Source organism: Neoarius graeffei, chromosome 22 (genome assembly GCF_027579695.1).
Source record: "Neoarius graeffei isolate fNeoGra1 chromosome 22, fNeoGra1.pri, whole genome shotgun sequence".
Lineage (NCBI taxonomy): Eukaryota > Metazoa > Chordata > Actinopteri > Siluriformes > Ariidae > Neoarius > Neoarius graeffei.
In genome coordinates, this window is record NC_083590.1 from 18,716,266 (window position 1) to 18,741,730 (window position 25,465).

The 25,465-nt window shown below is 44.2% G+C and overlaps 1 protein-coding gene across 1 annotated transcript in view; it reads right to left on the minus strand.

Annotated features, from left to right (window-relative positions):
* LOC132870718 (thrombospondin-3b-like) overlaps positions 1–25,465 on the minus strand; it is a 67,999-nt gene that overhangs the window by 29,031 nt on the left and 13,503 nt on the right. Inside the window, exons 4-8 of the mRNA XM_060904514.1 lie at positions 14,761–14,863; positions 14,611–14,637; positions 8,618–8,700; positions 329–380; positions 49–197 (exon numbers count right to left, since the gene is read on the minus strand). Of these exons, the coding sequence (XP_060760497.1) occupies positions 49–197; positions 329–380; positions 8,618–8,700; positions 14,611–14,637; positions 14,761–14,863 (414 nt within the window). The remainder of the gene's footprint in view (positions 1–48; positions 198–328; positions 381–8,617; positions 8,701–14,610; positions 14,638–14,760; positions 14,864–25,465) is intronic.

Here is a 25,465-nt window from a genome sequence, read left to right on the forward strand (position 1 = left end):
ACAAAGATTTAAAACTTTATATTTAATATGTGTGTGTTTTAGAGGAACCTCATTGATGTCCTGGCAGTGTGTTCCATTGCCTGTGGTGCCTACGGGACACAAGCCACACTGATACCCAGGAAACTCTGACACATCCACACATGCAACACCATCATAACATGGGTTGGACTGACAACGGGACTGAGGCTCATGGAAACCTGAGAGAAAAAGACAGAGACAGACACAGAGTCATTACTGTTCCTTAATTTTAAAATAAACCCTTTCTATTCCCTGTACCAGATAATATATGAGTTACACAGCACAGTTGCAGACACTCTCCATCACTCACCACATACTTGGCACTCCAGGATTGTGTTCCTGATTAAAGACATTTCCTTGGTCTGAAATGAAAAGGCAACAAACAGTGTTGTAGTCGAGTCATTAAACCTTGAGTCTGAATCCAGTCTCAAGTCCCCAGTGTTCAAGTCCAAGTCAAGTCCAAGTCATTAAAAAAAATGAATTGAGTCCGAGTCGAGTCCACTATTGAGCCGAGTCAAGTCCGAGAACAAGACTCCACCTGCACCATTTGACGGTGGCTGTTTTAGTGCCATTAACATTAGTTTGTTCCTGAATATGACGCATGAACAGGTGAATGTGCATTGTCTTTATCAGGGAGTGTGAAGTATTCTGTCAGAGATGGTTGGGAGACAGATGTGTAGGTGCAATTGGTGTTAAGTGATCAATCTAATTAAATCAGTCTCATTAACAATCTCATTAAATCAGTATCATTGAATCAGTCATTAATTATCTCATTAAATCAGTCTCCTTGAATCAGTCTCATTAATTAATACCATTAATTTTGGTGCTTAATAATAAATTATCAAACAGCTAAATTATGGTGTATTCCAAATTATTATGATCACTTACCGTATTACATAACTCATATGCACCTTGGAATTCTTTTGAGATTGGATGACTTCAAAAATATCGGTACAACAAATAAACACACAGTTTCAATAATAATTGAATTTATTATAACAAAGATAAAAAAAATGAATAATAGCAGTTGAAATCTTCAGCAAACAGTGGGGTATGTGTGTACATGGGAGTGTGTGTGTGAGAGCATGTGTGTGTGTATGTGTGTTTATGTGTGTGTGAGGCCTTATGGCCTACAACAAAAGGCTAGCGTGGGATGCTAGCTAAAGTGTGTTTATGTGTGTGTGTGTGTGTGTGGGTGAGGCCTTATGGCCTAAACAAAAGGCTAGCGTGGGATGCTAGCTAAAGTGTGTTTATGTGTGTGTGTGTGTGTGTGTGTGTGTGTGTGTGTGTGTGTGTGTGGCCTTATGACCACATGTTTCTAAGTAAAACAAGAGAGTTAGCTTTGGTTGCTAATTAAGATGTGCTGGTGTGTGTGAGGCCTTGTGACCACGTGTTTCTCAGTAGACAAAGGACTAGCTGGTAGCTAACCCACTAGCTCATAACATTATTAAATCCCCTGAAATCTTGATGAGGTCAAATAGGTGTAAGAATGAAATTAAAAGTGTTAGGAAGGAATAGAGAAAGCATGCAACCTGTCTATTAACAATTGAGAAATCAAAACAAAATAGAACAATCATCAATTCAACACACTGCGTGTCTACAGTGTAAACAATTAAACCGTTCCTGAGTTTAAATTCACACTACTTCATAAAGCTGATTCCTAAGACTAGTTTGCCCAAAAATGCCAGTCTTACTTCAGTATTTTGCTTCCAGTGCAAGATTATAGAGATGTTCCGAAACTTTGGGAGTCCACAGGAGCACGTGAGTCGCTTCCGTGAAGACGCAGAGAATTTCTTGGTCCGACGCTTCGTCGCTCGTGAAGAAGGTCTCTGATCAAACAATGTGCACAGCGCTTTAGCTAGAAGGAATCCGGTCGCTTCTAACTTTAAATGGACTGCTTTGGGCGGCAGTCAGTAACGTTACCTCTGATACGAATGAAACTGGTTATATTTCAGCCAAGAAAGAGAGAGCAACTCAAGTAGTTCTACCGTGGCCAATGGCAAACACGAAAGCACGCTAAAATCTCTTTTACTTGCAAGAAAAGACGTCTTTATCTTGGGTACTCTGACGAGCAGATCTCTTTGTGTCCATGTGGTGAGTCACGTGGCGCCAAAAGAGAATGAGCGGAAGCGTGTTCAGTTACTTATGGCTTCATGGAGGATGTGACGTAGGTGATCCCGCCCAGGTGTGACGTAGGTCAACGCGGAAGTTGGTTGATGGGATTTGTAGTTTCCAGACGGGACGGTGGCTTTTGTACTTACAGACGTAAGTGCAGAAGGTGTGAAGACAGGTAAACAATCCAGAACGGCAGGCAAAATCGTAAAACGGTGAAACAGGCAATAGGTTGAGCGAGGCACAAACAGGCTATCGTAGACTCGGCAGAATCAAAGACGAGAAACAGGAAATCAGGGATCAGGAAACCAAATAAGGAAATAAGGCTCAGTAACATGTCAGCAACACAACTCAATACTTTTCAAAGTAAGTGTGTTTTCACAGTTTTTGTATAGGTGCGATGATTGTGCCTTAATCCTGTGCAGGTGTGAATTGTTTACAGTGCGTGCGAGAGTCCGCTTTGTGTGTGTGCTGTCCGGAGCGCGCCTGAGAGTCTATCTGATGCACGCGCCAAGGCATGAAGGTGTGACACTCTTACACGAAATTAGTACAAAATTAATGTAGATATAAATATCTTATGCCAAATTATTATGGCATGCTACCAAAAAAATAAAGAAAAAATCCGAGTCCTCGTCTCCATTTTCCGAGTCCTAATGCAGTTAGTGCACGAGTCCGAGTCCAAGTCAGAGTCATCAGTGCTCAAGTCCAAGTCGAGTCCCAAGTCCTTAAAATTAGGGCATGAGTCAGACTCTAGTCCGAGTCCTGGACTCGAGTACTACAAGCCTGGCAACAAAGTACATCATTGTTAAACAATTATTAAATGTTAATTAAATACCACTGAACGAGTGAGAGAATATGACAAATATTCTAAAAATATTTGGGTTTTTTTTAAGTTTTTCACAACTGCTAAGATACCTTTCTTGAAACCTTACACTCTTTTCTCAAAAGCTGTAAACATTAAACCCAATTTTTAAATTACATTCACAAAACCAGTTACTCTTCTCTTCTTGCAAAATCAAAAAAATGACCTCAAAACAGTTTTACCTGTGCTCAAAATCAAAGTTTCAGATCATACACAAAGCCAGTCAGAATAAAAGCACAACTGATAATTCATTACACACTGCATAAAAATTAATTAATTAATTAATTAATTAATTAATTTAAAAAAGCAAAAAAAAAAATTCCAGCAGTCAGTGCATGTAACTCCAGAAAAAATATTGTTTATTTAAGATAATTTTCACTAATGGTTAATTTGGATATTTGGATAAGTACTGAAAACAACATATACTATTGAATCTCTTTCGGTTCAGCACTTGCATACAGTAAAAATACAGCACTGAAAAAAGCTGAAGACACAATGCAAAAGAAAAGTAAATTACATTACACTGTAAATGTAACTGCACAATCAAATTCAAGTGATTCCTTCAGCCTCAGCATCATGCCAGAAGAAGACTTCATCTACGTCACAGGCAATATTCTCTCTTGCCAGGTAAACCCTCTGGTATTCCAGATCCATCCTTGTCAGCAATCCATACCTACAGTGGTGCTTGAAAGTTTGTGAACCCTTTAGAATTTTCTATATTTCTGCATAAATATGACCTAAAACATCATCAGATTTTCACACAAGTCCTAAAAGTAGATAAAGAGAACCCAGTTAAACAAATGAGACAAAAATATGATACTTGGTCATTTATTTATTGAGGAAAATGATCCAATATTACATATCTGTGAGTGGCAAAAGTATGTGAACCTTTGCTTTCAGTATCTGGTGTGACCCCCTTGTGCAGCAATAACTGCAACTAAATGTTTCCGGTAACTGTTGATCAGTCCTGCACACCAGCTTGGAGGAATTTTAGCCCATTCCTCCGTACAGAACAGCTTCAACTCTGGGATGTTGGTGGGTTTCCTCACATGAACTGCTCACTTCAGGTCCTTCCACAACATTTCGATTGGATTAAGGTCAGGACTTTGACTTGGCCATTCCAAAACATTAACTTTATTCTTCTTTAACCATTCTTTGGTAGAATGACTTGTGTGCTTAGGGTCGTTGTCTTGCTGCATGACCCACCTTCTCTTGAGATTCAGTTCATGGACAGATGTCCTGACATTTTCCTTTAGAATTCTCTGGTATAATTCAGAATTCATTGTTCCATCAGTGATGGCAAGCCGTTCTGGCCCAGATACAGCAAAACAGGCCCAAACCATGATACAACCACCACCATGTTTCACAGATGGGATAAGGTTATAATTCTGGGATGCAGTGTTTTCCTTTCACCAAACATAACACTTCTCATTTAAACCAAAAAGTTCTATTTTGGTCTCATCCGTCCACAAAATTTTTTTCCAATAGCCTTCTGGCTTGTCCCCGTGATCTTTAGCAAACTGCATATGAGCAGCAATGTTCTTTTTGGAGAGCAGTGGCTTTCTCCTTGCAACCCTGCCATGCACACCATTGTTGTTCAGTGTTCTCTTGATGGTGGACTCATGAACATTTTTTCTACTTGGAGCAGGCTTCACTCTTAAATAATTCCTAATGTAAGGGTGCTGACCCAAATGTGCAACTCAATTTCCAAAGAAAAAGGCCGCACCTTGCATATAATGTCCTTTTATTGCACAAACGCGTTTCGGCGTGTGCCTTCCTCAGTGTGCAACAATGTAACCACAAAAACACTTTTAAATACCCACACCCATTACCACACCCCATTACAACAAACCAATGACAATGAAGTATTTAGACCATGTGTCAAAAAATTCAGCGCTCAGATCTACTTACTAACAGCGCTAGACATAACCGTTCTAACATTATTCCTCCTGTCACTCTAGTATCCACGTATGGTCACATCTCAAATGATTTGAAAACTATTGTACAACGGCATTGGCATATTCTGCAGAGTGACCCAAATATTGGTAATTCTTTTCAGGATCTACCACGCAGTTGTTACAAAAGAGCGCCAAGTCTGCGTGATAAACTAGTGCGGTCGCACTTCCCTGCATTCACTCAACCGTTTTTATCTTTTCCTCCACGTGTTTCACAAGGTAATTTCAAATGTTTTAACTGTGCAGCATGTAACTTTATGCTTACAGAAAAAGAATTCACGCACTCCAAAACAGGAAAAACGTACAAAGTCAAGGGAAGAATTACTTGTTTGTCTACCTTTGTTGTTTATCTTTTGACTTGTCCTTGTGGAATACTTTATGTGGGTAAAACGAAGAGACAGTTAAAAACGAGAATTTTTGAACATAAATGCTCAATAAGAAAAAACGATGAAAAATCATCTGTGGCAAGGCATTTCCAGTCTGCTGGCCATGACGCTAGTATGTTGAAATTTATGGGACTAGAGATGGTTTACAGGTCTCCACGAGGGGGAAATAGAGAGAACCATCTCTTACAGCGAGAGGCGTGGTATATTTTTAATTTGAATACGTGTATACCGAATGGGATGAATGAAGAGCTATCCCTGACTTGTTTTTTATGAAGGTAATAATGTACTGATGGCTATACTGCATTGCATAATTGTAAATATGCACATAATGTCTGTAATGTTTTGTGAATGTATTTTTCCAATCGAAGGATTATTTTGACACATGGTCTAAATACTTCATTGTCATTGGTTTGTTGTAATGGGGTGTGGTAATGGGTGTGGGTATTTAAAAGTGTTTTTGTGGTTACATTGTTGCACACTGAGGAAGGCACACGCCGAAACGCGTTTGTGCAATAAAAGGACATTATATGCAAGGTGCAGCCTTTTTCTTTGGAAATGGACTCATGAACATTAACATTAGCCAATGTGAGCGAGGCCTTCAGTTGCTTAGAAGTTCCCCTGGGGTCCTTTGTGACCTTGCCGATTATTACATGCCTTGCTCTTGGAGTGATCTTTTTGGTTGACCACTCCTAAGGAGAGTAACAATGGTCTTGAATTTCCTCCATTTGTACACAATCTGTCTGACTGTGGATTGGTGGAGTCCAAACTCTTTAGAGATGGTTTTGTAACCTTTTCCAGCCTGATGAGCATCAACAACGCTTTTTCTGAGGTCCTCAGAAATCTCCTTTGTTTGTGCCATGATACACTTCCACAAACATGTGTTGTGAAGATCAGACTTTGATAGATCCTTGTTCTTTAAATAAAACAGGGTGTCCACTCACACCTGATTGTCATCCCATTGATTGAAAACACCTGACTCTAATTTCACCTTCAAATTAACTGCTAATCCTAGAGGTTCACATACTTTTGCCACTCACAGATATGTAATATTGGATCATTTTCCTCAATAAATAAATGACCAAGTATAATATTTTTGTCTCATTTGTTTAACTGGGTTCTCTTTATCTACTTTTAGGACTTGTGTGACAATCTGATGATGTTTTAGGTCATATTTATGCAGAAATACAGGAAATTCTAAAGGGTTCACAAACTTTCAAGCACCACTGTATGTCACCATAGGCCAATTTCATCACCAGTAGGATATTTTCCATGGCATTGGGTTTTTGGCCATATAACTTCCACTGCCATGCAGAGAAAAACTCATCTATTGGGTTGAGGAAAAAAGGAGTATGGTTTTATGAGTTGCTGGTTGATGTTGAACCACTCCCGTATTAAGACTCCGTGGAGAAAACTAACATTGTCTCAAACTATGTCATAGGCCAGATGCTCTGCCTACTCATGATCCTGTTGCTCATACAGAAACAAAACTTTGCAAAGACCGCCCATAAATATAAGATGATGTTGGGTGTTATTGTGGCCCCAAGGTGGCATGACAGTGAAGAACCCCACAATTATTTATGGCTGTACAATGTGTCACACTGCCACCATGCTGACCAGAGTCTTTGATAATGGCCTGTTGGGCAATTATTTTCCGGCCTCTCCTGCTCCTCTTCATCAGATTGAAACCCAGCTTCAGCCACAAAAAATTTATTCATGGAGTCTTTCCATGGAGTCCAATTCACTTGCTGTACATAAAAACAGATGCAGTTTTGAAAGCGCCACAGAAAGACAGATCTATGCTGTAGAGAGTATGCACTCCTGATTTACATACATTACAATATAATGCAGTATGCAATCCCGTATATTGTATAGTATTGTTGTAATGTATCTGCTTGAGTATACACTTACTTGCAGATACTGAAATTGTTGATCTTTGACCCTTTCTGAATTGCACTCAAAGGGTACACTTGCTTCATGCGTACACTATTGCCTTGGTGGACACAGTCAATGATGGAAATTCTTACGCTGTTGATTGCTTCAAAATTTTCATTGTCTTCAACAATGTATTTCACGCAGTCTAATGGTATTGATTTGAAGGACTACATCAACAATGAGAGCCTTTGTCGTTGGGAACACAAATGAGTTCTGCAGTACAAAATATGATTGACTCCCCCCAACTCCAGTCTCCTTTATTGGCAAAGTGCTATACTGAAACATCTGCATACAGTAAAATTTCAATGGTCCCCAAAAAACCCAATTACCTGTTCTGCTCTCAGAATCCCCCAATTATGGTGGCCATGGATAATCTGCTGAGATTGGGTTGTACTCTTTGTCCTGCTTTCCTCACTGTCATTCCAAGAATAAGATCATGATCCATCACAGTTTCTCGAATTTCATCTGAGATTAATGCTCTTGGTCTTGCTCTTCCTTGTCCTCCTCCTTTTACACCATGTCTTACATGCACTCTTCCTCTCCTGCCTCTCAGATTGTTTCCATCCATTGTTGGTATCAACCTTCAATCTTCACCTGTACTGCCTGTGCACTCTGAACTGGCTTATATTGGTTTCATCACATCAACTTCTGTCACCTGTGGTTAGCATTATGAATCACAAATGCATCACAGTGCAAAACGTGTTTTAGTGAGTGAGAATGTGTTTAGAGCTTTGCAGAAAGAGTAAATTAAATCTGCAAATTGTATTTAACCAAATGAAAACTGTTTATGGTTTTGCCAAAAGAGTCACTGATTCAGTAAATGGGTTCAGGCCATTTGGTTCAAAGAATGGGGTTTAGTGTTGAAACAATAGAGAATAATTTTAATACCCATCTCATTCTCATTATCTCTAGCCGCTTTATCCTTCTACAGGGTCGCAGGCAAGCTGGAGCCTATCCCAGCTGACTACGGGCGAAAGGCGGGGTACACCCTGGACAAGTCGCCAGGTCATCACAGGGCTGACACATAGACACAGACAACCATTCACACTCACATTCACACCTACGGTCAATTTAGAGTCACCAGTCAACCTAACCTGCATGTCTTTGGACTGTGGGGGAAACCGGAGCACCCGGAGGAAACCCACGCGGACACGGGGAGAACATGCAAACTCCACACAGAAAGGCCCTTGCCGGCCCCGGGGCTCGAACCCAGGACCTTCTTGCTGTGAGGCGACAGCGCTAACCACTACACCACCGTGCCGCCACTAATTTTAATACAATTTAGAAAAAAATTCCATTCTTCTTCTTATACATCTTATTGCTTTCTTGCCAATATGTATGTTTGAGTTCACCATATCTCTGATGTCCTCTCTCAGATTGCCCATAATTTGATTAAAGATGATCAGCTGACCAATCAGAGCCTTAGTGTGATCGCCTGAGAAGAGACAACAAAGAAGAGAAGAGTAGAAGAAAGGAGAGGAGAAGAAAAGGGAAAAGTAGATAAGAGAAGGGGAGAAAGAGAAAAGACAAGAAAATCAATAAAAGAAGACATGAGATAAAAAGAGAAAACAAATAGACAGAAGATTAGATAAAGAGAGAAGTGAAGGGTAAAATAAGAAAAGAAATAAAGGAAGATGACAAAAAGAAGATACAAGAACAAAAAGAGAGAAGAAATAAAAGAACTGAAGTAATAACAAGAGAATAAAAACTCACAACTTTTATATCTGACAGAATTCATATCACATATGCCCCCTCCTAGAACTGCCACCTTATTGTGGTGGAGGGGTTTGTGTGCTTGAATGATCCTAGGAGCTATGTTGTCGGGGGCATTATGCCCCTGTCAGGGTTTCCCAAGGCAGACAGGTCCTAGGTGACAGGCCAGACCAAGAGCAGTTCACCAAAACCCTTATGGAGAAACAATCAAGGACCGTGACGTTGCCCGGTATGGCGCAGCCGGGGCCCCACCCTGGAGCCAGGCCCGGGGTTGGGGCTCGTATGCGAGCGCTTGGTGGCCGGGCCTTTGCCCATGGGGCCTGGCCGGGCTTAGCCCGAAGAGGTGACGTGGGCCTGACCTCCTGTGGGTTCACCACCCACAGAGGTAGCAGTAGGGGACTGGTGCAGTGTGGATTGGGTGGCAGTCGAAGGCAGGGGCCTCAACGACCTGATCCCCGGACACAGCGGCTAGCTGTTGGGACATGGAATGTCACTTCGCTGGGGGGGAAAGAGCCTGGGCTTGTGCGGGAGGTTGAGAGGTACCGGCTAGAGATAGTCGGGCTTACCTCCACACACAGCTTGGGCTCTGGAACCCAGCTCCTCGAGAGGGGCTGGACTCTCCACTTCTCTGGAGTCGCCCATGGTGAGCGGCGGCGGGCTGGTGTGGGCTTGCTTATAGCTCCCCAGCTCAGCCGCCATGTGTTGGAGTTTACCCCAGTGAACGAGAGGGTTGCCTCTCTGCGCCTTTGGATTGGGGAGAGGGCTCTTGCTGTTGTTTGTGCCTACGGGTCGAATAGCAGTATAGAGTATCCGGCCTTCTTGGAGTCCCTGGGAGAGGTACTGAGGGGTGTTCAGACTGGGGACTCCATTGGCGATATTATTCGTAAACATTGTATTAGTTTCCACTGTTATGCTGATGACACACAGTTGTATGTCTCTGCAAAACCTGATGAGAGACACCAGCTTAATAAAATTGAGGAATGTGTTAAGGACATTAGACACTGGATGCTTATAAATTTCCTTCTGCTTAACTCTGACAAGACTGAAGTACTTGTGCTAGGACCACATACAGCTAGAAGTAAGTTTTCTGATTCCACAGTAACTCTGGATGGCCTTTCTGTTTCTTCACGTGCAGCAGTAAAAGACCTCGGAGTGATTATTGACCCCAGTCTTTCATTCGAAACTCACATTGATAACATCACCCGGATAGCTTTCTTTCATCTCAGAAATATTGCAAAGATAAGAAATTTAATGTCATTGCATGATGCAGAAAAACTAGTCCATGCTTTCGTTACCTCCAGGTTGGATTATTGTAATGCCTTACTGTCTGGATGTTCCAATAAGTGCATAAACAAGCTCCAGTTAGTTCAAAATGCCGCAGCAAGAGTCCTTACTAGAACTAGAAAATATGACCACATCACGCCTGTCTTATCCACACTGCATTGGCTCCCAATCAAATTTCGTATTGATTATAAAATACTACTATTGACCTTTAAAGCACTAAATGGTCTCGCACCACAGTACCTGAGTGAACTTCTGCTCCTCTATGACCCGCCACGCCTACTTAGATCAAAAGGTGCAGGCTATCTGCTGGTACCTCGTATAGTGAAGGCTACATCAGGGGGCAGAGCCTTTTCTTACAAAGCCCCACTGTTATGGAACAGCCTTCCAAGTAATGTTCGGGAATCAGACACAGTCTCAGCATTTAAGTCTAGGCTGAAAACATATCTGTTTAGTCAAGCCTTTTGTTAATGGTGTTTATGAGGTAAAGGAGTAGATCTGGAGGGTCCTCAGACATAGAGTGTTTTGGTAAACTGGGATGTATGGATGCTGTCAGTCCCCACTCGCTTGCTCACTCGAGTTTGTTGACGGTGTAGTGGCTGGCTGCTTTATGTCCCGGGGCTCCCTCATGCCTGTGTTACCTTCTGGCTCTCTCCTTTTAGTTATGCTGTCATAGTTAGTTGCCGGAGTCCCTGCTTGTACTCGGTGCAATATGTATACTGTTCCTACTGATTCAGGTGACATTGGGCATACCTAACCACCTGTGTTTTCTTTCTCTCCCCCCCACCCCAAATCTGTCCCTCTGAGTTACATGGAGTCAACAGGAAATCTTTTGGTGGAGACGGTGGGGACCTCGACTGGCTATCGTAGCCTGCAGGGAATCGGCCGTCAGACATTCTGTCGCATGTCCCAGACCCGGTGAAATGTAACTGAATTGTCTTGGCCAGGCCTAAGGGTCCCATCTGCATCTCATCATTGCTGAGGAGTGTGCTCCCATCACCCAATCAAGCATCCAGCCAGAGCAGGTCATGATATATTTTTACCATATTAACATGCCATTGTGTGTTATGCCTGATGTAAAGACTCTCGTCTCTGCGAGCCTACCACACAGATTTAATACTTGTCATTTTTAGGGCATACCTAACAACGTGTTTTCTTTCTCTCTCTCTCTCCCCCCCCCCCATCTGTCCCTCTGAGTTACATGTTGATCCTGGGATTGAGATGCTGGCCTCTTCTGCCCCTCGGACCTGCTTGATCCATCCTGGTGCCCTGTGTCTGGTCGGAGTTTTATCGCCCCACTCCCGTGAAGGACGGCCCCATGAGGACAGTTGAGGGTTATATCTGTTAAAACTGTTAATATTATAGTCAGGCTGTCTGTTGTTGCCCAAATGAGGATGGGTTCCCTTTTGAGTCTGGTTCCTCTCGAGGTTTCTTCCTCATGTCGTCTGAGGGAGTTTTTCCTTGCCACCGTCGCCACAGGCTTGCTCATTGGGGATAGATTAGGGATAAAATTAGCTCATGTTTTAAGTCGTTCAAATTCTGTAAAGCTGCTTTGCGACAATGTTTATTGTTAAAAGCGCTGTACAAATAAACTTGATTTGATTTGATTTGATTTGATTGTGCTACTGGGGGACTTCAATGCTCATGTGGGCGATGACAGTGACACCTGGAGGGCCTGGTTGGGAGGAACGGCCTCCCCAATCTGAACCCGAGTGGTGTTTTGTTATTGGACTTCTGTGCTAGTCACGGTTTGTCCATAATGAACACCATGTTCGAGCATAGAGGTGTCCATAAGTGCACGTGGTACCAGGACACCTTAGGTCGGAGGTCGATGATAGACTTTGTTGTCATTTCATCTGATCTCCGGGCCTATGTCTTGGACACTCAGGTGAAGAGAGGGGCTGAGCTGTCAACTGATCACCACCTGGTGGCGAGTTGGATCCGCTGGCAGAGGAGGAAGCTGGACAGACCTGGCAGGCCCAAACATATGGTGAGGGTCTGCTGGGAACGTCTGGCCAAGCACTCTGTTGGGGAGGTCTTTAACTCCCACCTCCGGGAGAGCTTTTCCCAGCTTCCGAGGGAGGCGGGGGACATTGAGTCTGAGTGGACCATGTTCTCTACCTCCATTGTGGATGCAGCTGTTCGGAGCTGTGGCCGCAAGGTCTCCGGTGCCTGTCGTGGCGGCAATCCCCAAACCCGGTGGTGGACACCAGAAGTAAGGGATGCCGTCAAGCTGAAGAAGGAGTCCTATCGGGCCATGTTGACCTCCGGGACTCCTGAGGCAGCTGACGGGTATAGGCAGGCCAGGCGTGCCGCAGCTTGAGCAGTTGCGGAGGCAAAAACTCGGAACTGGGAGGAGTTCGGGGAGGCCATGGAGAAGGACTATCGGTCAGCCTCGAAGAAATTCTGGCAAACTGTCCGGCGCCTCAGGAGGGGGAAGCAGTACTCTGCCAACACTGTTTACAGTGCGGGTGGGGAGCTGTTGACCTCGACTGGGGACATTGTCGGGTGGTGGAAGGAATACTTTGAGGATCTCCTGAATCCCACCGTCATGTCTTCCATTGAGGAGACTGAGGTTGATGACTCAGAGGTGGATTCGTCCATTACTCAAGCCGAAGTCACTGAGGTGGTTTGCAAGCTCCTCAGTGGCAAGGCACCGGGGGTGGATGAGATCCACCCTTAGTATCTCAAGTCTCTGGATGTTGTGGGGCTGTCTTGGTTGACACGCCTCTGCAACATCATGTGGCGGTCGGGGACAGTGCCTCTGGAGTGGCAGACTGGGGTGGTGGTCCCTATTTTTAAGAAAGGGGACCGGAGAGTGTGCTCCAATTATAGGGGAATCACACTTCTCAGCCTCCCAGGGAAGGTTTACTCCAGGGTACTGGAGAGAATTCGACCAATAGTCGAACCTCGGATCCAGGAGGAACAATGCGGTTTTCGTCCTGGTCGCGGAACACTGGACCAGCTCTATACCCTTCATAGGGTGCTCGAGGGTTCATGGGAGTTTGCCCAACCAGTCCACATGTGCTTTGTGGATCTGGAGAAGGCATTCGACCGTGTCCCCCGTGGTATTCTGTGGGGGGTGCTTCGGGAGTATGGGGTTCGGGGCTCTTTGCTAAGGGCTGTCCAGTCCCTGTACGAACAGAGCAAGAGTCTGGTTCACATTGCCGGCAGTAAGTCAGACCTGTTCCCAGTGCATGTTGGACTCCGGCAGGGCTGCCCTTTGTCACCGGTTCTGTTAATAATTTTTATGGGCAGAATTTCTAGGCGCAGCCAGGGGCCAGAAGGAATCCTGTTTGGGAACCACAGGATTTCATCTCTGCTTTTTGCAGATGATGTTGTTCTGTTGGCTTCTTCAAACCAGGACCTTCAGCATGCACTGGGGCGGTTTGCAGTCGAGTGTGAAGCGGCTGGGATGAGAATCAGCACCTCCAAGTCCAAGGCCATGGTTCTCGACCGGAAAAGGGTGGCTTGCCCTCTCCAGGTTGGTGGAGAAGTCCTGCCTCAAGTGGAGGAGTTTAAGTATCTCGGGATCTTGTTCACGAGTGAGGGAAGGATGGAGCGTGAGATCGACAGGCGAATCGATGCAGCCTCCGCAGTGATGCGGTCACTTTACCGGTCTGTCGTGGTGAAGAAGGAGCTGAGCCAAAAGGCGAAGCTCTCAATTTACCGGTCGATCTACGTTCCGACTCTCACCTATGGTCATGAGCTTTGGGTAATGACCGAAAGAACAAGATCGGGGATACAAGCGACCGAAATGAGTTTCCTTCGCAGGGTGGCTGGGCGCTCCCTTAGAGATACGGTGAGAAGCACAGTCACTCGGGAGGAGCTTGGAGTAGAGCCGCTGCTCCTCCACATCGAGAGGAATCAGCTGAGGTGGCTTGGGCATCTTTTTCGGATGCCTCCTGGACGCCTCCCTGGGAAGGTGTTCCAGGCATGTCCCCCCGGGAGGAGGCCCCGGGGAAGACCCAGGACATGCTGGAGGGACTATGTCTCTCGGCTGGCCTGGGAACGCCTCGGTGTTCTTCCCGAGGAGCTGGCCGAGGTGTCTGGGGAAAGGGAAGTTTGGGCTTCCATGCTTAGACTGCTGCCTCCGCGACCCGGTCCCGGATAAAGCGGAAGAAGACGAGACGAGATGAGACGAGAATTCATATCACCCTGTCATTAGCATGATGCCATCACATTAATGTTTAATACACATAGTATACACAGATAATAAGAGGTATAATAAGAGATATAATAACAGGCATAATAAGTGGTGTAATAATAATAATAGTGTAAAAATCAGTGTAATAACAATATAACATGTAATAACATGTAATAATTGTGTAATAACTGCATTGTCACTCACCCAGCATGGCACTGATGTCACTGCCCACTGTAACACACAACCACCAGTAAATCATATATTTTACTTCAGTTATTACACAGCACACTGACGATGAAACTGAACAAGCAAAAAAAAAAAATCAGCTCTCTCCTTCTGTGTGTGTATGTGTACCTATGTTGTGTAGTGTTGAGTCTCCCTGTAGTGAGCAGTCAGTGAGGAGCCCAGCTTTAGGGAGAGAACCACCGAGAGCCAGCTTTAGAGACTCCACTGAACCCTACACACACACACACACACACACACACACACACACACACACACACACACACACACACACACACCAGTCAGCATTGTTTTTAGTGACTGTATTTAGTAGGGACATACAGTATTCGTCCCTGTTCACAGTAGAACAGTGTACTGGGGTTTGTCCTCATTGGTTTAGAAGAAATATCTCGCTATTATAAAGGTTTGAGGTGGGCGAGGTCAGGAAGCAGAGGGAGGGGTATCGAAAAAATCACTTCTGTTAAATTACAGGTGTATTATAAGATTATAGGATAGTATAAACCCAGAAAGTGAGATTTTGTTGTTTAATTTATATTCTCAAAATAAACAGAAATCATATATTCACACAATTCATGATTTGATTCGATTCATGTTATTTCTGAAAAAATATTAAATGAAGAAAATTTTTATATTTTTTTAATGCAACATTTATTTTTCCAATTTTTTAATCAACTTAAATATTCCTTTTGTTTAAAAAAATTGTTTCATTTTCTTAATAATCAACAAGAATTATTTACACACATTTATAAACACTGGAGTAAAATATGGCCTATTAACTAAAATATTCCTTTTACTACTTTATGAACATTTGCTTCTCTTTTCTTTATCTTTCCACAGTCTGTATAAAGAGAGCTCCGATTTCTTGTTACGTTTTATTTGTAGTCAATCACACCACAGCTCTTTCCCATTTTAGATCTGTTTTTGTGTGTTTTCATGGCATTAGAGCTGTGTTACTTCTGCCTCAGATGAAGTCAAGTCAAATTTATTTGTATAGCGCTTTTAACAATAAATGTTGTCGCAAAGCAGCTTTGCAGAATTTGAACGACTTAAAACATGAGCTAATTTTATCCCTAATCTATCCCCAATGAGCAAGCCTGTGGCGACGGTGGCAAGGAAAAACTCCCTCAGACGAAATGAGGAAGAAACCTCGAGAGGAACCAGACTCAAAAGGGAACCCATCCTCATTTGGGCAACAACAGACAACATTACTATAACATTAACAGTTTTAACATGAAGTCAGTTTCGTTGATGTTATAAACTCTTCATTGATGGAAACTTGAGTGCAAAACTGTTCATGACAACTGCAGTCCTAAAGTTAGCAAGTCAACTGTAGTCCTCAGCCATAAAAGCATTACGTGTATTCCTTCTATTGTACATTATTAACAACACAATGACAGCCAGGGAAAAACTAAGATATTACACAACCTGATAATAATAATTTTTTATTTCATCACATTGAATCATCATAAATTTGTATCGTGATTTATCATCGCACAATGTGCCATTACATGCCTATGTATGTATATGTAACTGTATATACAGTAAAATCTGACAAAAAAATTACATTTGAGTATACTAGTCTTAAATTTAAAAGGCCTTAAAAATGATCAGTACCGTTACACAGCAGGAGTTCAATCTCCAGATTCAGGATATTTGTAAATAATCATAAAATCATTAAATCTTCATGAAATAAAGCAAATCAAATAAAAATATGCACTTTACATGAAGAAAAATACACCTCAAAGGAGAGTTTTGCTGTAATTAAATGATTTCAGAAAAATATTTTTCCACAAAAAAAAAATCACTCACATTGCAAATATAATCAATATAAATTAGAAGCTATAAATATAATAAAATCAGTCCTAAGGAAAGAAGAAGAAAAAAAAAGTCATGTTTTATGCCAACATTCCCAGTTACAAAAATACATTTCTTTTCCAAATCCAATTGTGATCTTTACAATTGGTCACAGGCTCCGACATCTGACATGCCTTCTCCAAGATTTGAGCCACCGTTTCTGATGGTATCTTTAGCTTGTTTAAAGTTCAGATAGCTTGTTTAGTCCCACAGTAATGTTTGAGCTCTTAAAAAGGGTCTCAAATCTCCTAAACAGTTTATGAGGACATTGTGCATCTGTGCTATCTGATCTGATCTGAAAATAAACCGGAGAGGAAGATAAAACGGCGGAGAGAGATAAGAGAACAAAGCTCGCACTGCGCCCATTCACTTCTTAATTGTCTGTGTCTTCAGTCCCATCTGAGCAGGATGATATTTCCCACTGTCTCTACAGCACTGCTGCTTCTTAGCGATCTGACTGACTTTTAAGGGGTAAAAGAAAGAAAACAATATGAAAAGTTTTCTTCAGGAATTGTGAATTAAAACAGAAATAGCTACAGGTTAAAAAAAAAAAAAACCTTAACATTTGTAACAGTGGCTGCCACCCATAATTAATTGTAATGTGCTGGGCATATAGGACAAAAATAGGTCAGAATTGGGATATTTTGATAATCTTTCTCTAACTTGTTCAGAACTTTATATTTTTAATATTTGTATAGAAAAATCACAAAAAAACACTGCTATAGAGTAAAAATAACTTTAGTAATCAAAAACATCCAAAAAAAACCCCAAGACAACCTGTCCATAAACATGAATTACTAGTACTTGAAAACACAATGTACACCAAGGGTCCATGTAAGTAACTGGGTACCATTTTTATGATGGTCTTTGGTACGACCCGACCACGAATAGAACTCGTGAGCTCCCAATTGAGGGGCTGACACGCTAACCACTAGGCCAACTCACAGTAATGTGCTGCTGTGAAGTCAAAGTAATGTGCCATGTAAGGTACATAAAAGGAGGCATTTATGATGAGTAGCGTACGTCATAAGGCACAGTGGTAAAAGGTTTCATGAAGTACATGACTCGTCCAAGGGCACTGAAGGGGTTAAATAATAGCTACTCAGTGCTCAAAGTCATCGTTTCACTCTTTAGGTAAAAAATATAAACTTGTGTGTGTGTGTGTGTGTGCTGTTATATAACCCCATTTCCAAAAAAAGTTGGGACACTGAGTAAAATGCAAATACAAAAAGAATGCTATGTATTACTAATTATAGAAGCTGTCTTTTTCATTGAAAATAGTACAAAAACAGCATATCAAATGTTGAAACTGAGAAATTTTATGTTTTTTGAAAAATAATTGCTCATTGTGAATTTTGTGTCAGGGACACATTTCAAAAACAAAAGAGTAGAAAGTTGTGTAATGTTAAAAAAAAAAAAAACTAATTAGGTGAATTGGCAACAGGTCAGTAAGATGATTGGGTATAAAAAGAGCATCCCAGAGAGGCGGAGTCTCTCAGAAGTAAAGATGGGGAGGGGTTCACCGCTCTGTGAAAGACTGCATAGGCAAACAGTGCAACAATTTAAGAATAACATTCTTCAATGTAAAATTGCAAATAATTTTGGGATCACGTCATCTATGATACATAATATCATTAAAAGATTCAGAGAATCTGGAGATATCTCTGTATGCAAGAGACAAGGAAGAAAACCAACATTGGATGCCTGTGATCTTCAGGCCCTCAGGTGACACTGCATTAAAAGCAGACGTGTCTGTAGTGGAAATCACTGGATGGGCTCAGGAACACTTCAGAAAACCATCGTCTGTGAAAACAGTTCATCACTGCATCCACAAATGCAAGTTAAAACCAGATATAAACAATATCCAGAAACACCGCCTTTACTGCACATGGCATGGGTAGCCTGCACATCTGGGAAGGGACCATTAATGGTGGATGAGAAGAAGAAACCTTTGTCACATGTACACTGCAAGCACAATGAAATTCATCCTCTGCATTTAACCCATCTGAAGCAGTGAATACATGCAAACACACACACACACACACACACACACACACACATACACACACACACACACAGAGCAGTGGGCAGCCACATTACAGAGCCCGGATAGCAGTCAGGGGTTAGGTACCGTGCTCAAGGGCACTTCAGCCTAAGGCCGCCCCACGTTAACCTAACCGCATGTCTTTGGACTGTGGGGGAAACTGGAGCACCCGGAGGAAACCCACGCAGACACGGGGAGAACATGCAAACTCCACACAGAAAGGCCCCCGCTGGCCACTGGGCTCGAACCCAGAAACTTCTTGCTGTGAGGCGACAGTGCTAACCACTACACCACTATGAGTATACATATACTTTTTTACAGGGAAAGGCCTTGCTTATGTCAGTAAGACAATGCCAAACCACATTCTGGATGTAATATAACTGCATGGCTCTGTAGTAAAAGAGTCCAGGTGCTAAACTGGCCTGTCTGCAGTCCAGACCTGTCTCCCATTTAAAACATTTGGTACATTATGAAGCGCAAAATATGACAAAGGAGACCCTGAACTGTTGGACAGCTGAAATCTTATATCAGACAAGAATGGGACAACATTTTACCTTCAAAACTGCAGCACTGGGTCTCCTCAGTTCCCAAAGTAGAAGTGATGCAACACAAAGGTAGACATACCCCTGTCCCAACTTTTTTTTTTAAATGTGTTGCTGGCATCAAATTCAAAATGAGCAAATAGTTTTCACAAAACAATAAAATTTATCAGTTTCAACATCTGATATGTTGTTGTGGCAGTGGGGGCGTGGTCAAGCGTCGGTCTGTGACCGGAGGGCGGAGTCAGGGAAGGTAAGTGGCAGAATCACTACACCTGATGTGAATTAACCTGTGTTTGTGTGTCTTCCCAGCAACCACGCCCTATATAAGGAGAGAGAGAGCAGAGGAAGTGAGCTCTCTCCCGCACCAGATGACTTGTGTGTGTGTGTGGCTGGGAGAGTGAATGTTAGTACTGAAAAGTGCAAATAAAAAGAGTTTTTGGAACTCAGTTCTAGCCTGCCGTCCTTCTGTGCTCCACCCACCCGCTCTGACTTCTACAGTGGTGCCGAAACCCGGGACCGAGCACAGAAGAGAACAGCCCCATGGAGTCCTCCCCCTTCGCAGACCTGATCCACGCCCTCACCACGGCCCAACAGAGCCAGCACCAGGCGCTGCTCGCCCTCCGAAAGGAGCAAGAACAACGGTTCGAGGCCCTGGTGCTGGCGCAACAGGAAGATCGTCAGGCGTTTTGGCACCTCCTTGCGTTGGCGGGGTCCACCATCTCCACCGCTGTGGGCCCACTCCACCTCACCCCAACAAAGATGGGCCCGCACGACGACCCCGAGGCCTCCCTCACGCTATTTGAACAAGCAGCAGAGGCCTCGGGGTGGCCGGTGGAACAGCGCGCGGTGCGCCTCCTCCCCCTGCTAATGGGCGAGGCACAGCTGGCCGCGCTACAACTCCCCGCCGACAGCCGGCTGGTCTACGCGGACCTGTGCCGGGCCGTCCTCCAGCGTGTGGGGCGCACCCCCGAACAACATCGTCAGCGCTTCCGCGCCTAGAGGAGGTCGGCCGCCCATTCACGTTTGGCCAGCAACTCCAGGACGCCTGCAGGCGGTGGCTGAGGGCTGACAACCGCAACGCCGAGGGAGTCGTCGACCTGGTGGCACTGGAGCAGTTCATCACGCAACTTCCCCAAGGAACGGCGGAGTGGGTCCAGTGCCATCGCCCGGCGTCACTGGATCAGGCCATCGAGTTGGTGGAGGATCATTTGGCGGCTGTTCCCGCGGCAGGATCACAGATCCCCTCTTCGCTTCTCTCCTCTCTCTCTCTCCCCCCTTCCCCTTCTGTGTCTCATCCTCGCCCCGTTCCCCCACCGCAGAGGCAGGGGCCGGCTCCCTCACAGCTGGTCTGCCGCACCCGCGGTGTCCTCCCGTTTCCCACTTCCATGTCCGTCTCTCCCCCCCCTCAGGTGAGTGAGCCCCAGAGTACTGGTGCAGAGAGAAAGCCCAGGCCGGTTTGCTGGCGCTGTGGGGAGCCGGGGCATCTCCAGCATCAATGCTCGGCAAAGGAGGTGGGCGCAGTGGTCCAGATCCCCGACGCGCCAGGAGCCGCCCTCGATCGGGCCGGAGCGTATCGCATACCGGTGAGTATCCAAGGGGATACATATCAGGTTTTGGTGGACTCTGGCTGTAATCAGACCTCAATCCACCAAAGCCTGGTGCAAGACGAGGCATTGGGGGAGCACAGGGGGTGAAGGTGTTGTGTGTGCACGGGGATGTTCACAGCTACCCTTTAGTGTTGGTCCACATTTTTTTCAGAGGGGAAAAATTTAGAGTAAAGGCAGCGGTTAATCCTTGCCTCACCCACTCGATAATTTTGGGGACTGATTGGCCAGGATTCGGGGAGTTAATGAGTCATTTAGTAAAGAGTGGGTCCTGACGTATTTCAGCAAGGGGAGGTCCCGGTATCGCATTGGTAGTAGCAGCTGTCACAGAGCCGTCTACGTCATCTCCGCGTCAGAGTGAGGAGCTGCCGGCTCCTCCTCCCTCTCTCGGGGAATCCCTTGCGGATTTCCCATTAGACTCTGCGGCATGCGTTTGACCAAGTGAGAGTAATCAATGGTCAAACGCTCCAGCCAAATGCCACCCCGTCCTTCCCCTATTTTTCTATTACAGTGGTGCTTGAAAGTTTGTGAACCCTTTAGAATTTCCTGTATTTCTGCATAAATATGACCTAAAACATCATCAGATTGTCACACAAGTCCTAAAAGTAGATAAAGAGAACCCAGTTAAACAAATGAGACAAAAATATTATACTTGGTCATTTATTTATTGAGGAAAATGATCCAATATTACATATCTGTGAGTGGCAAAAGTATGTGAACCTCTAGGATTAGCAGTTAATTTGAAGGTGAAATTAGAGTCAGGTGTTTTCAATCAATGGGATGACAATCAGGTGTGAGTGGACACCCTGTTTTATTTAAAGAACAAGGATCTATCAAAGTCTGATCTTCACAACACATGTTTGTGGAAGTGTATCATGGCACAAACAAAGGAGATTTCTGAGGACCTCAGAAAAAGCGTTGTTGATGCTCATCAGGCTGGAAAAGGTTACAAAACCATCTCTAAAGAGTTTGGACTCCACCAATCCACAGTCAGACAGATTGTGTACAAATGGAGGAAATTCAAGACCATTGTTACTCTCCTTAGGAGTGGTCAACCAAAAAGATCACTCCAAGAGCAAGGCATGTAATAATCGACAAGGTCACAAAGGACCCCAGGGGAACTTCTAAGCAACTGAAGGCCTCTATCACATTGGCTAATGTTAATGTTCATGAGTCCACCATCAGGAGAACACTGAACAACAATGGTGTGCATGGCAGGGTTGCAAGGAGAAAGCCACTGCTCTCCAAAAAGAACATTGACTCCATTTACATGCACGTCCAAATCGAGCTGCTGTTGGTAATCGAGCAAAGGGTCCCAGCAGGGGTGCCAGAGAAATCCAACCCTACATGCACAAGTGAAATCGGGCTATTGTGCAAGGTGCATTGTGCACCCGAGCCACACGTGGCGCTACACGCCCCATCGTGTTGGTACACTTCCGGTTGTCGTCATGAAGAAGAGCTATAGTGTTGCCAGATACTGCTGACGTTTTCCAGCCCAAAACATGTTCAAATCCGCTAAAATGCACTTAAAACCCCCAATCTGGCAACACTAGCAGTTCCGTGTTCAAGCTGTTAGGCTTGCTCTAACAGACTATGGCTACAAACTGTCCAGCGCAGACCACTGTTTTGTAAGACAACTTATTTTGCACAATAATATTTTTCTAAAGTCCATTTTTTGCTTACAAAAAAATATATTTTTTTTTGCTTACAATTTAACTTATGTCTTAATAAACACACAAAAAGTTCAATTGTTTTGTTTTTATTGACATTCTTCAGATGTTGGACACACACACACACACATATATATATATATATATATATATATATATATATATATATATATATATATTATACACATACACACACAAATACAATGACTTGTTTATGTACACAATTCACAGCTATGCAACAGCTGTACAGATGTATTTGGTGATACAGTAAGTGAGCTAAATTTTAACAGTGCAAACAATGCCACAAAAAGAAAAGATTCATGCCGTTGTCATGATTCGTTGTCATGCCGACCGAGGCTGTTGTGTTTCCCGCTTGTGGTCTCGTCACTCGTCACTTCTGGAAGTAGCTCGACAACTAGCTCGATAGGGTATACATGCACAAGGTAGCTCGGCAGAAATCGCATAAACTAGGTCGTGTAGCTCGATTCCGAGAAATCAAGTTCGGTTCAATTTCAGCCGAATTAAGGTGTATACATGGCATTTTGAACTTCGATTTCAGTCGAGCAACTGCAGAAATTCGATTCTCTCTATGTGCATGTAAACGTAGTGATTGCTGCTCATCTGCAGTTTGCTAAAGATCACGGGGACAAGCCAGAAGGCTATTGGAAAAAAATTTTGTGGACGGATGAGACCAAAATAGAACTTTTTGGTTTAAATGAGAAGTGTTATGTTTGGTGAAAGGAAAACACTGCATCCCAGAATTATAACCTTATCCCATCTGTGAAACATGGTGGTGGTTGTATCATGGTTTGGGCCTGTTTTGCTGTATCTGGGCCAGAACGGCTTGCCATCATTGATGGAACAATGAATTCTGAATTATACCAGCAAATTCTAAAGGAAAATGTCAGGACATCTGTCCATGAACTGAATCTCAAGAGAAGGTGGGTCATGCAGCAAGACAACGACCCTAAGCTCACAAGTCGTTCTACCAAAGAATGGTTAAAGAAGAATAAAGTTAATGTTTTGGAATGGCCAAGTCAAAGTCCTGACCTTAATCCAATCGAAATGTTGTGGAAGGACCTGAAGTGAGTAGTTCATGTGAGGAAACCCACCAACATCCCAGAGTTGAAGCTGTTCTGTACGGAGGAATGGGCTAAAATTCCTCCAAGCTGGTGTGCAGGACTGATCAACAGTTACTGGAAACGTTTAGCTGCACAAGGGGGTCACAGCAGATACTGAAAGCAAAGGTTCACATACTTTTGCCACTCACAGATATGTAATATTGGATCATTTTCCTCAATAAATAAATGACCAAGTATCATATTTTTGTCTCATTTGTTTAACAGGGGTTCTCTATCTACTTTTAGGACTTGTGTGACAATCTGATGCTGTTTTAGGTCATATTTATGCTGAAATATAGAAAATTCTAAAGGGTTCACAAACTTTCAAGCACCACTGTATGAAGGATAGATTATACCGAGTGACGCAGGACACTCAAACTAAAGAACAAATCACGCAGCTCTTGATTCCAAAAAGCTGCTGGGAATTGGTATTCCAGGCGTCTCACTTTAATCCCATGGCTGGGCACTAGCCCGAATAATGGCCCGGTTCTATTGGCCAGGGATTCACGGCGATGTCCGTAGGTGGTGTACGGCGTGCCGCGAATGCCAGTTAGTAAATCCAGTGGCCATTCCAAAAGCGCCTTTGCGCCCTCTCCCATTAATCGAGACCCCGTTCGAAAGAATTGGGATGGATCTCGTCGGGCCATTAGATCGGTCAACACGAGGGTACCGCTTTATATTAGTTCTAGTGGACTATGCAATGCGATACCCGGAAGTAGTGCCTCTGCGCAATATCTCAGCACGCAGTATTGCGGAAGCGCTCTTCCGCGTTATCTGCCGAGTTGGAATCTCGAAAGAGATTCTGACTGATCAAGGCACCTCGTTTATGTCACGAACACTGAACAAACTTTATGGGATATTAGGTATTAAACCGATCCGCACCAGCGTTTATCACCCACAAACGGACGGTTTAGTCGAACGATTCAATCGCACCCTCAAAAATATAATGAAGAAATTCGTAAGTGAGGACGCACGTAATTGGGATAAATGGCTCGAACCCTTGTTGTTTGCAGTGTGAGAGGTCCCACAAGCCTCCACGGGGTTCTCCCCATTCGAATTGTTATATGGGCATAAGCCGCGTGGCATTTTAGACGTGCTGCGAGAAAATTGGGAGGAGGGACCTTCACCAAGTAAAAATGAAATTCAATACGTTATTGACCTGCGCGCAAAACTCCACACACTCACACACCTAACCCAGCAGCATTTGCGGCAGGCCCAAGAATGGCAAACCTGCCTGTACGACAAGGGTACGCGCCTTAGGGAGTTCACACCGGGAGATAAAGTACTTGTACTGTTGCCCACATTGAGCTCCAAATTAATCGCCAAGTGGCAAGGACCCTTTGAGGTCACATGGCAAGTCGGGGACGTCGACTATGAGGTGAGGTGAACGGACAGGGGTAGGGCGCTACAGATTTACCACCTCAATCTGCTCAAACTCTGGAACGAGGAGGTCCCCGTGGAGTTGGTGTCGGTGGTTCCGGAGAAGGTGGAGCTGGGGCCGGAGGTTCAAAAGGGAGCATTGGCATCGCGTACCTCTCCGGTCCCCTGTGGAGACCACCTCTCCCCGACACAACTCGCGGAGGATGCCCAGTTCCAGACCGAATTTTCGGACGTGTTCTCGCCCCTGCCCGGCCGCACCGACCTCATAGAGCACCACATTGAGACGCCCCTGGGGGTAGTAGTGTGTAGCCGCCCTTACAGGCTACCCGAACACAAGAAAAAAGTGGTTCGTGAAGAACTCGAGGCCATGCTTGAAATGGGCATTGTCGAGGAATCCCACAGCGATTGGAGCAGCCCGGTGGTCTTGGTACCCAAGGCTGACGGGTCGGTCCGGTTCTGTGTAGACTATAGAAAAGTCAACGCGGTGTCTAAATTCGACGCATACCCAATGCCTCGTATTGATGAGTTGCTCGATCGGCTAGGCACGGCTCGCTTTTACTTGACACTGGATTTGACAAAGGATTATTGGCAGATCCCCTTG